This window comes from Rhinichthys klamathensis, unplaced genomic scaffold (genome assembly GCF_029890125.1).
Source record: "Rhinichthys klamathensis goyatoka isolate OS25496 unplaced genomic scaffold, OSU_Roscu_1.1 h1tg000133l_1, whole genome shotgun sequence".
NCBI classification, from domain to species: domain Eukaryota; kingdom Metazoa; phylum Chordata; class Actinopteri; order Cypriniformes; family Leuciscidae; genus Rhinichthys; species Rhinichthys klamathensis.
The window spans coordinates 4,223,041-4,235,484 of NW_026606668.1; the positions used below are offsets into that span (position 1 = coordinate 4,223,041).

A 12,444-nucleotide genomic window follows, 5' to 3' on the forward strand; every position below is an offset into this window, starting at 1 on the left:
ATGCGCAATGCTTCCTTCTGTGACGCGCAATTACGCGCGTTCCTCAAAAACCACAGTGCTGTGTGCTCAGAAAGAGGAAGTGCTTCAGACTGTCAATGTGTAAAAACAAAATATCAAAGGACTATAAAGCAAGAATACAAGTAAGCAACCAAACTAGGTGTATGTGCACTTATTTATGAATGTATAATGTAGCACTCATATATATTAAGTTTTATTAACCTGTAACTTACTGTATGCAGTCCCTGTTCGATGTTCCTTAATTTGTTGTACAGTTTTATTCCCTGTCTGGCTGTCTATCTATCTATTTATTGATTACAGTGTATTAGTAACACATTGTGTGTCTGGCATAAAGCATTTACATAAACAAAACCAGTAACATTTTATTTATTTGTTTCTCTGTCTATTTAGGATTTAAAAATGGCCAACATTCTTGATAGTTAATAATTTAACCATTCATATACCAGCCCAGTAATATCCCAGTATTACATCTGCTGTACCAGAAGCCTTCACTGTACATTTGCTGTTGGACTTTTACCTGCTCACAGGTGACTTCAGTTTTCCTGACCTCTGTCCTCTGATGATCACATCACAGAGCATGAGTGAGATTTAATCTTACTCCAGTGTTTTGAGGCAAGGATGATGGGGGGAAAGTGGCAGGACAGGCTGAAGTCTTTGGAGCAGAGAGCCTCATCCTTTCAGTCATCTCCTCTGTGCAGTCCATACAAGCCACGTCTGTCCCGGCCATGGCAGCCCTCCTCTGTCTGGAGACTCTTCCCACGCCAGAACGCAGCCATCGGCTTCATTCAGCACATAAAACAGGTCTAGACATTAGCTGTTAGATATCCGTTCAAGTAAAGTCTATCATCAGCTGTTTTTAAAATGTTTTTCTCTTATTGTGTCTTTGTCAGGACGTGCACATATTTTCACTTGAGAAGGAAGGCAGTGATGCTGGACAGAGGATTTTCCTAGTGACCAGCTACAGTGAACTTTGGCATTATTACAGGTAACTGTGACATAATATAATAATAAATCAGTGTTAGGGAAGTTACTCATGGAAAGGAATCTTCTACAGAATAGTTACTTTGCACATATTATTTGTTTATTTTCACTTCATTTTTAATACAATGTAGTTCATGCACTTAGAGGCATTGTTGTAGGTGAATGAGAGATCTGTGTCTCTTCAGCACTCACAGACAGTCTCTGATGCACTGCTATGAGGTCATTCTGGAAGGAGCCGTCTGCAAACTCTACTTTGACTTAGAGTTTCACAAAGGCACCAACACGCACCTGGACGGCAAGATTATGGTGGCAAAATTAATTCAGGTATGCTACCATTCAAAAGTTTGGGGGTCAGTACGATTTCAAAAAAAGAAAGTAATAGCCTACTTTTATTCAGCAAAGACGCATTAAATTGATTAAACAAATGTTTGTTAATGTTAATTCCAACATTTGCTTGTACATTTTTTAATTAAAAGTTGTATTTGTTAATATTAGTTAATGCAATGTGAACTTGAACATAAATTTAACAACTGTATTTTTTTCATTAACATTGCCAAAGATGATTAAATGTAAAAATATATATTTCTCACTGTTAGTTTATATTATTTAATACATTAACTAATGTTAAGAAATTTTGTTACAAAAGATTTCTATTTTAAAAATGCAAAATGATAAACTTTATTTATCTATTTATTTAATTATCAAAAATAGGGAGGGGGGGGTACTAATATACTTGTAACAATATTTCACAATATTATTGTTTTTAATGTATTTTTTGATCAAATAAATGCTGCCTTGATGAGCTCAAAAGTCTTTTTTCAAACACACACACAAAAAAAAATCTTTCTGGCACCCCTAAACTTTTGAAAAGTGGTGTGGTGATTTGTCTGTTCTAGTTTTAAAATGGTTTTCATAACTAGACATGTAATTTCCTCAATATGCAATAACAGTATGTGTGTGAGAAGCTAGAGGAGGTTTATAGTCTACGCTGCTCTGCAAAAGACGTCCTTAATCTTGACTCCAGCACCTCTGAGAAGTTTAGTCGCCATCTTATCTTCATGCTTCCCAGTGCTGCCTTCAAAGACAACTCCCATGTTGGTGAGTCATTGTCATGTCATCATCATGTGCTTTGAGTGACTCTGTTCAGTGACACTATTGATGGTTGATGTATACATATATATATATATCAACATTTGTCACGATCTGTGATTGTGATTTTTGTGTGTGTGTTTGCAGGGCGATTTATTCATGATATCCTACATCCTGCTAGAAACAGCCTTCAAAAAAGGTGAGAGATGACAAACATTGGAAGGGCTGTAATTAAAGTCATTATTTTGAACTGATTTCTTTATTGCCCCTCTTGTTTTCTGTAAAAACCCTCCTCCAGTTTCTTACAGACTCATTTTTTAAAATGTTTTTGCAGTGTTAATACATCCTTTCTGTTGTAATATTGGTTTGATTTGGTTTAAAGCAATCCAGATGCACCAGAGACCAGAGATGATGTGGATGGTTCTCAGACCAAGAGAAGAAAGTTTGAAGAGAATGATCTTGGCTTTCTAGTAGTCAAGAGCAAAAACGAGCAGGAACAACTTTTTGTTGATCTGGGTAAGAATTTAAAGTCGGTTATTTAGTCTACAAAGTCTTGAAACACACTGGACTTTAGAGGACTACTGTACACCAACTTCTTTGCTGTTGATTATAAATAAATTAAACACATTAAATGGTCTCTTGTGAAAAAAAGAATACTTATTATGCAAATAATATACTTTAAAAGGATACACTTAAGTCCAAACTAAATGTAATGTTATCAGACACTTAATTGCATATTATTTAAAATTAAATGTAAATGTATTATACACCCTAGTCAGGATAGCGCCATATTTTATTAAAAAAAATTATTTATCAAAATGATGTGTGTGTCCATGGTAGCCAAAGTAATCAACAAATTGAGGGCTGGATTTAAAATCACAATAAAAAAACAAAATTGAAATTACAGGCTGATCCAACTTGAGCATGTGAAGGTTTGTGCGGCCCTCCTAGACCATCACTGACCCACTATCAAACCAGTCTTACTGGATGGTGTTGAAGTCAGCATAACGTTCCCCGCAGCTTCTCCAGACTCTTTCATGTCTGTCAGTCTCATCTGTGAAGAGAACGGGGCGCCAATAGCGGACCTGCCAATTCTGGAGTTCCCTGGCAAATGTGATCGAGCTGCACGGTGCTGGGCTGTGAGCACAGGACATCTGGCCTCATGCCACCCTCATGGAGTCTGTTTCAGACAGTTTGTTCAGAAACATGCACACCAGTAGACTGCTGTAGATCATTGTGTAGGGCTCTGGCAGTGCTCCTTCTGTTCCACCTCACACAAAGGAGCAAATACCAATCCTGCTGCTTGGTTCTTGCCCTTCTACGGCCCTGTCCAGCTAGTAGAGTTTTTAAGAAAATATATTTTTAAAGATTTGAAGTACACTACAAGTGTATATTCAATAAAATTAAGCACACTTCTTTTTTTACTAGAGTTTATTAAGATAAAGGACAAGAGACTTATGCCTGATGTTAATACCATGCTCTGTTTTGAAGGCGTCTACACCAAGAACAGGAACTTTCGCCTCTACAAGTCCTCCAAACTGGGAAAGAATGCAGCCTTCAGTGTGGCAGAAGACAACAAGTTTGTCCCAAAGCCCTCCAACCACACCACTAAAGAAGAACGCATATTTCTAGATTCTTTAATCACCAACATCAGGTTGTTGTATGAAAAAATTGTGTAAATATGTTGTCCACACTATGGTGGAGCAAGCTTTTTGTGATTTTATTTTTGTGTCTCTCCCGCTTTCACACACACTAACGCACATTTCTATTTTGTACCAGTTTCACAGGACAGAGGATTTTGACGTATGATATACCACAGAAGAATACTGCAGGGTCTCTGTGTTCAACCCTGCAAAGACAGTCACACAGCTCTGGTGAGAAATACAAGTTAACATCACCAAGAGCTACCCTCATCCTTCCCTCGCACTTTGTAACAAATCCTTCCCTCATGGGTCAAAATGACCCGAAGCCCTTAAATTATACTTTTTTTTTTTCTTCTTCTTTTTTTCAGAAAGCTTATTTTATTTTGGTAATATTATAATGCAATTTTTGGAGATTTTTTTGTTATTTAATTTACCTTTAAATTATTAGATTTTATCAATAAATAATAAATAAGTAATAATTTTGGCACATTCTTCACATTATTTCCACTAAATTCAAAATAACTCAGCTCAAAATATCTTACACTGGGTGTCTGCTGACCTCCTGTGGAAAAATAATAATATAACATGATATTTCGTGACTCTTGCCACTAGATGGACTTATAGCTCTATGAGCAAATGAGCAGTTCCGCTGGGTCCTAAAGTTAGTTGTTTCTTCAGTATGCATTCAGATACACATGTAGACATTATAAAATCATTTTATGGTAAAGTTTAAGAATTTTTAGTTAGAATTTTGAGCATTTTAGTTTTTTCTATGTGTACTGAAGTATTCCTCATATTCCATTCATTTTTAAGGGGGTCAAATTGACCCTCGACGGAAGGATTTGTTACCTTTTTTTTTTATTTCAACCACAAAATTTCTTGAATCCAGTTAAAAAAAATATTTTGTGTATTCGTGGTTCAAGTGCGACAAAAGTCCTAGGGTCTTGGACTTCTCCGATGAACACTATTTAAATACTATTTGAGTATCGGGTCAAAATGACCCGAAGGAAGGAATGGTAAGTGAATTTATTCAGAAATAACCATCTCCGGTCAGTGCTGTAATGTGGTTTGCTTAAAATTTGCATACAGTATATAATGTGCATTTATATATATGAAATTGAACATTCAATTGGCTGTTGGGTGAAATAAATGTAATGTCATATTTTACTGTTCACACCATAGACAGTTCATTACAATTAGAGACTTCTCACTCCGCCCTCTCTGTATAGATCTGTTAGGTGAACAGAAGCCGTCTCCTTTTAAAGAGGTGGATGAATTTGTGCTGACACTCGTGTGCAAGGATGGCATTCAAGGAAGTAAGCACTGCAGGAGAAAAAAGATCTGTATACTATTTCTTTCAAATGAAATTTGTCATTATCTACTCACCCTCATGTTGCTCAAAGCATGTTTTTCACAAAAGGAATTATTTCAGCTGAATGGTTTGTTAACTGAATGTCACATTTAACCCAAACAGGTATCCGGCGATGGAACTACTTTGCATCTGAACAGCTGCTGGTTTATGACATTGAGAAATTCCGCTGGTGCCACAATGTGAAGCGCTTCCACAAGAGCAACAACATCATGTGAGTCTCTATCACTGTGACTTGCATTGCTTTACATTCTCTGTTTGATGGTTTGCAACAAATTACGAATGCTCTTTATTCTTCTTTTTGATAGAATTGTGGTGGATCTCAAAGAAGAAGTGTGGTATCAGAGATGCCATGACCCTGACTGCAGGAGACAGAACTTCAGATCCTCCAGTACGCTTCATAGAGGAATAAATAATGAGATTACGCTCCCAGATAGGCTGAATTTCAGTGTTGTTGTTGTTAACTAAAACTATTAAAAGTAATTTTAGGTCACTTAAAAAAAAACTTAAATAAAATCAGATATGAATATTTGATGAAAAACTTGAAATTAATATTAAAAATGTTTCGTTGGCAACTAACTGTTATAGGTTTAAGCTGAAGTAAAGTTGCAAATAAATAAAAAAAATCAAGAAACGAATACAATTTAAATATAAAATAAAAGTTCATTAAAAATGTTAAGAAACTTTATAATAGTATAGAAATAATACTAAAATAAGAATGTTAAAGGGGTCATATAATGCCATTTTTGTACAATCTAATATGATTCTTTAGAGTCTAAATTAAAACTTTGTAATATACTTTAATTAAAAATTCTCATTAGTATTGTAAGAAAACACTTATTTTACCTGGTCAAAAACAGCTCTGTTTTCAGCACGCCGTTTCAGTGTATATGACTTTAAATGATCATGAGCTTTGCTCACCCCGCCCCTGTTCTGTGCTACACCATTTGTAACACAATAACCATAACGCGTTGTTCATTATAGACGTGGGATTATGAATTATATTGAGAACGTCGTACATAGAAAACATGCCGTAATGTACCCTGAGTGTAAACCTTAGACGCTTTCATTGTGAAGCGTGCATCTAGCGATTTGCAAAGATTAATATAATATTAAAGATTAATAAAACGTTACACTCACTTCAGTTATTTTGGAGGTTCAGCAGGAACACGAATAGTTGGTACCGGTCCAGGAGCAGCTTCTTAGCAAAACCAGCTTTATACTGACCCTCCTCGTTTATAAGCAGTCTGGTGTGTGAAATGATTCGCGCAAATATGAAAGCATTGACGTTGCTCGTGGGGAATATTCCCTTCGAAAACAAACACAGCCACTGCGTCTTCAGCGGTTCGGATTTAGGAACATTAAAATGACTGCTGTGTTCGTTATTACACCCAAGAACAGAACACCACAATCGCTTAGACGCCATTCTGCTCATAGACAGTGCTCCAGCATATCAACAATGACCGCGCCGGTCCGCGCAGACTATGATTGACTATGAAACCCGGCTGTCAATCAACAATCGCGGGAGGGGCGTCCGACCGTGTGACGTCACACGGTCGAACGGCTCGATTTGAGGCAGGGGAAAACATATAAGGAGATTAAAACAAAACCACTGGATGGATTTTTATCATTTTATGATGTTTGTGTACAGGCACTGCCAACACACATTTCAGTACAATCAACTTGTAAAAGTGCATGTACCATTATATGACCCCTTTAAGATATGGCTAGATATGGAAAGTTTGTGGGGAATGATCTGGCATTTAAAAGGGTTTGTTTGTAATATGGTGGCATTTCTATGTTCAGGCTTCCCACTGCCTCAGGAGGTCTGCATGAGCCACCTACTGATGAAGGTTTGTCAGGATTCACCTCATCTGGAGACACTTGTCATTCACATAACCGTACATTAGGCTGAGTACATGTTTGTGTGTTGACTTGTACACCTTTCTTTATCTTAAGGATGAAGAGGATCAGCAATATTTGACGGATGAACTGGGGAACATTGAGCTTGCCAAGAGCTCTGTACCCATGAATGCTTCAGCAGAGTCCTCCTCGGCTGCCCGGTCTGAGAACACTGAGGATTGGGGAGAGTGGCCTGATGACCCTGCTTATCTAGAAGCTTTGCAGGAAGTAGAAAGGACCACTGAAGAGGTACCTGATGAGCTTCTGCTCCAGGCAGTGACTGAGTGTGAATGACACCATTATTAACTTACTATAGTGCAATACATGAATTTCTTTCTTTCTATACATTCATTTGTAAAATATGTGTTTAAACTCTGTTTCCGTACAAAATGTTCAATACAAAGTTAAATACAAAGGTTCATTCATTTCCATTATTATTTTAGATGACTTGGCTTGGGATATATTACAACTGTATATATATATATATATATATATATATATATATATATATATATATATATGTATATATCTGAACAACAGGTTTTATTTAGAGATCGATATATGTCAATATGCACCTTTTACTGCAAACTTAAGAAAATAACATGAGAAATACAACTTAATTTCTGAGCATAAATTATTTGAAATCATATAATAGTATAATAGATTACAAATATACACATTTATAGTGCTGAGAAATAATGCAAATGCTTAAGTACAATGCAATACATTTTATAAAATTGTAAATGCATAACATGTTGATCTGATTGGTCAAGATTGTGACACAAGATCATCTAAATGTGACACCTTTGACCCATTTCAAGATCCTCAAAAGGTACATAATATTTTATGTCATCTGTTGCAGTGTAAAAGGTTTTAACCCACTTCAAAATTAGTTTACATTTAAAGTTTTGATTTAACGGTAAAGTTTGATTGTTGTCTTAAATTAAATATTTTGCCAAAATTACAACCTGCAGTGACAAGGTAATTGCACCTTTTCAACCACTTTCGATTGAAGAAAACTAAGTTGAAACTCTGCAACTGATAATCCATAAAAGCAAGTATAAATGACAAAAATTATTGTGACAAGTTAAATGGAAACATTTAACAAAATGTTTTAACAATAATTACATTTTCAATGGTGTGGATCAAAAATAATAAATACTGCTTTTGGTTACTATTCTGATTTATAGAATCATTTTGAGGATACATTTTTTTTAGGAAAATTCTTGTAAGTAAAACAAACCATTAGATTTATTAACATAATACACTGGGTAATGTACAGAAGTGTCAATTTTCCTCTTGCTCTGATATTCCACGAGAGGGCAGCATTTGTCTACTTCTGAACACAGATTCAGGACATGCTTTATGTTGCTGTATAAATTTAAATATGAGAACCTGAAGAGCCGGTCTTCCCCAGAGCCTTGGTTCTTCCCAAGGAAGCATAAGGGTCTTTTTTTCTCTCTCTTTAAAGCTTCTTTTTCTGATACACTGTTCTGTGACTGCGACTCTACATATGACTATAGGAAACTTTTTACATATACAAACAAATAGAAATCTTTTTAAATTCAATAATATTTTGTATTAAGGAAAAGTGGTAACTGTACAATAATGGCGCTTTTCCATTACCAGTACCAGCTCGACTCGGCTCGCCTCGACTCGGCTCGCTTTTCGCTCCGTTTTCCATTGCAGAAAGTACCGCCACAAATAGTACCCGGTCGTCATAGCGACGCATTTCGTTCCTCGTTGCCCCATCAAGCTCTCGCTGGATCCTCTCTTCGGCAACCAAACAAAGGAATGTCTGCACCTCCTCGTTTGACCACGGCGTATTCTTCCGAGTTGCCATAATAATAAGTTGCCTAATAGTAGTAAGTTTAGTAACTATCTCTGGCCAAACTATTTAAAAATGGCGGGGTTATTCTGGATACTCCATCTGGCGCGTGCAATGATGACGCAGATTCTCTGTGACCAATCAGCAGTCGGCATTGTTTTCACGTCACATTTTAGTATCGGCTTAGCTCGCCTCAGCTCGCTTAGAACCTCGCCGGAGGTGGTACGAAAAAAAGTACCCGAAAGCAGGTACAGGTACAACTTTTACACAGTGGAAAACCAAACAAAGGCGAGTCGAGTCGAGCCGAGGCGAGCTGGTACTGTGTAGTGGAAAAGCGCCATAAGGTCCCATTAGTTAAAGGCGCTATATGTATTTTTTAGCGGCCTCTATTGGTGATGTTTCAGATTGCAACCAATTTTTACAAGAGCGCTCGTGCTCTTGCGCGTGCTCGAACACAAGAGCGAGCACTCGTGGTACCGGCCACACTGAGACTTTCAACACACCGGAGAAAGCATCACACAACATGCTGGAAACTCATGTAAACTCCCACTGCAACGTTACAATAATAGGCTACTTTTATCAGCTTGACGTTGAACTAATGCTCCATGCTCGTACCATGATAACGTTACATTGACTGCATTTAGCTGACATGTGTTGTTAGCATAAGGCATTTCACTAACTATTCGTGTACCTTTCACAATCAGCAATGTCAACATAGGTGAATGTATAATATGATAATGAAAACGGTTAGTTAACTAGACTGAACAATTTCAGTGTAACAGTAAGATCGTAGGAGTAACATTACTGTACTAAACGTGTCTGGAAATGTGTATTATAAACAATATGATAGTAGTGGGATGAGTGACGTTAGACAGTAGATCTAGTACATAAAATAAGTTACATCCTCCTAAAGCACCTACTTTTTGTTATCCTGGAACAGTCTTTTTTGTATTCATTTCAAGTCTCATGTATGTTGTTGTTTACCTTGCTATTTCATTACAGTTTACCATTATTTCCGCATATCTGAAAACTTGTAATTTATCACAATAAAAATAGCGAAGGTCTCTCCATAATTCAAACGCTCTGCCGATGTTGATCCGTGGTTTCGTCCTAAGTCGATCCGATTCACGTTTGGCCTGACGAGCTTCAGCAGATACATTTTTGTTTTGTTTTTTATATTTATGTGGAGTTTGTGTTGGAGTGTGTGTTGTGCTGGAGGCAGGTCGTTTTCTGGTGTTATCAGACTCCATGTCGTCAGCTGCAGTGCCGTCGCATAGACTGTATATAAAAAGGAGAGAGGCTCAGGAGCGCGCATTCACGTCACATCCGATGGATTTCGCAGAAAATCCGACCCCGGAGACTTCACATAGAAATAGGAATATTGGCCTTCAGAGACAAGAGAACCTGACAAGTGGGTCATTGTAATGTGTGATTACAACCCCTTCACACACAGGCAATAAAAAAAGGATTCATTTTAGAAGAAAAGTTACATATAGAACCTTTAACGTTAGTTATACATTAACTAAAATTAACCAGCAATGACTTGTACCACCTGACTGCTGCAGATTCATTTCAACATTGATAGGGTTGACAGAAAAAGAACCGTTACGACATGGCGGGATCACAGCATAAGCTCATTGTTTTGGTTCAGGAGAACTGTAAAAGGCGGCTGCTGTTTGTTTGCGCCGCTCTGTGACTGATGTCTGTCTACAACGCATGCATTGCCATACGGAACATGCTGATGACGTGTGATGTCTGCGTGAGCAGGGTGAGTAGAGGTATGTTGACAGGAAGGTAGGAAATCTTATCTGAATGCAATGATTGGATGAACATTTTTTGGTCCTACTCTACCATTTTATGTTAGCTCAGGTCCATTAAATAACAAGAATAATAACATATACAACATTTAGTTTTAGTTATGTATTACTAAATGTGGAAATTAACATGAAGTTAGTTCATGTTAACTAATGTAAAAGCAGATATTTTTTTCATGATAAATTAGAGTTAGTAAATGAATCGCCTATTAATCATTTTGTTTTATTTCTTGGCAAACAATGACCCTAAGCGTTAATTTTGAATGCCAAGATTAAGATGATATTTGTCAAGAATGTTTTTTTATTGCACAAATGAATATTATTATTATAATTTATATCAATATTTTCACTGGAAGTTTCCTATATTGAAATATGGCACTTATGGGATGTTTTCCCATAAATAATGTTATTAATGAGTTAATAATTTAATTCATAATGGACTTTATTATCTAACAAGGAAGAACAGGTTCATTCTATTCCCATTCCCACATTATAGACACCACTGTGAATATACAGCTTTTTCAGAGCATTTTATGTTCTCGTTAAGTTTTTGTACATCTTATAGCAAATAGAGTGTCTCACTGAAGGAACACGTCTTTCCTATATTTTAGAATTCACCTTCATCATTAGGTTTATTTTTTATTTTTGTCCATTTTTCAGAGTGAGAGGGTCATTCTGACGCATGTGTGCATTTCTGGCTAGTCTGTTCTACTCATACTGAAGTGACCTCTTCAAGGGGTCATATCAGGACAAATCACATTATTTTTGATAAAAAAATTATTTTTGAAATTAAAAAGGAGAGAACATATTACACCGGTTTTAATGGAATTACATTGGTTACCCGTTCATCAAAGGATCGATTTTAAGGTTCTTTTATTTGTTTATAAAACTCAGCACAATCTGGCACCTTTATACATTTCAGACTGTCTGTCAAGGTATGTTCCAAATCGTAGATTAAGATCCTCTAATGCTAATCTTCTGGCACATTATCCAGTTACTCATAAACGATCTGGTGGTGCTTCTTTTAGCCACTATGCTCCAAAAATTTGGAATTCTTTACCAAATGAAGTGAAAGAGGCTACTAGTATTCATATTTTTAAAAGGCAGGTTAAGACATATCTTTTTAAAGCTGCTTATCAGTACAACAATATTATGTGAAGTTGTGTACAAGTCTGTTATTTTATCTGTTATTTGTTTTTTACTTTATATTGACATTGTGTGAATTTGGTTTTATGCTTGTAAAGCACATTGAGTTGCATTCCATGTATGAAAAGTGCTATACAAATAAATGTTTATTATTATTATAACTCAAGCTTCTGGTATATATAACCAATAGACTTCTCTCTGGTAATAAGACTTCTCCAATCATTTAGTCTGCTTAAACCCACCCCTTCCAGCTTGTGTTCTTCTGCCTCCACTTTTGAGTGCAATGCCCACATCTCAAAATCCAGTCATCAACCGCCAAGTTTTTTCTCTTCACTCAGACGTACGTCACAATTCGGAAGATCTGTTGTTACTTCCATTTCATTTGAACCTAAAAATTCAGGAAAATGGTTTTGAAAACTAAACTCATTTTGGAGCAAGAAACCTTGACTAATATTGCATGTGGACCTCTCTTTAAATTATGAAAAATACAAGGACCCCTCTACAACGGCTGAGAAGCAAAGTTTTAGATGTTATATTTCGATAATAAAGATGTTACTTAGAGGTTAATAGTCATAAATGAACATTTAAATATAAAGATTAATTTAAAATCAGTCATTGTTAATTTTTAGACATTACAGAACATGATAAATGTGG

At 36.3% G+C, this 12,444-nt stretch overlaps 1 protein-coding gene across 1 annotated transcript; it reads left to right on the top strand.

Annotated features, from left to right (window-relative positions):
• Window positions 1–105: 105 nt before the first annotated feature.
• On the top strand, window positions 106–7,417 carry primpol (primase and polymerase (DNA-directed)). The gene is made up of 14 exons (XM_056256766.1): window positions 106–140; window positions 593–819; window positions 909–1,003; window positions 1,185–1,323; window positions 1,950–2,097; window positions 2,236–2,287; window positions 2,471–2,604; window positions 3,580–3,742; window positions 3,868–3,962; window positions 4,961–5,047; window positions 5,206–5,314; window positions 5,409–5,491; window positions 6,907–6,953; window positions 7,060–7,417. Exons 2-14 carry the CDS (start codon window positions 637–639, stop codon window positions 7,294–7,296), a joined length of 1,572 nt encoding a protein of 523 aa, XP_056112741.1. The 5' UTR covers window positions 106–140; window positions 593–636; the 3' UTR covers window positions 7,297–7,417.
• The last annotated feature ends 5,027 nt before the right edge of the window (window positions 7,418–12,444 follow it).

Excerpts from the sequence above, each read along its gene's own strand:
- primpol (XM_056256766.1), top strand. The coding sequence starts at position 637 with ATGATGGGGGGAAAGTGGCAGGACAGGCTGAAGTCTTTGGAGCAGAGA. Across the intron at positions 5,315-5,408 it reads CACAAGAGCAACAACATCAT|AATTGTGGTGGATCTCAAAG; the intron begins GTGAGTCTCTAT and ends TCTTTTTGATAG. Across the intron at positions 5,492-6,906 it reads ACAGAACTTCAGATCCTCCA|GCTTCCCACTGCCTCAGGAG; the intron begins GTACGCTTCATA and ends TTCTATGTTCAG.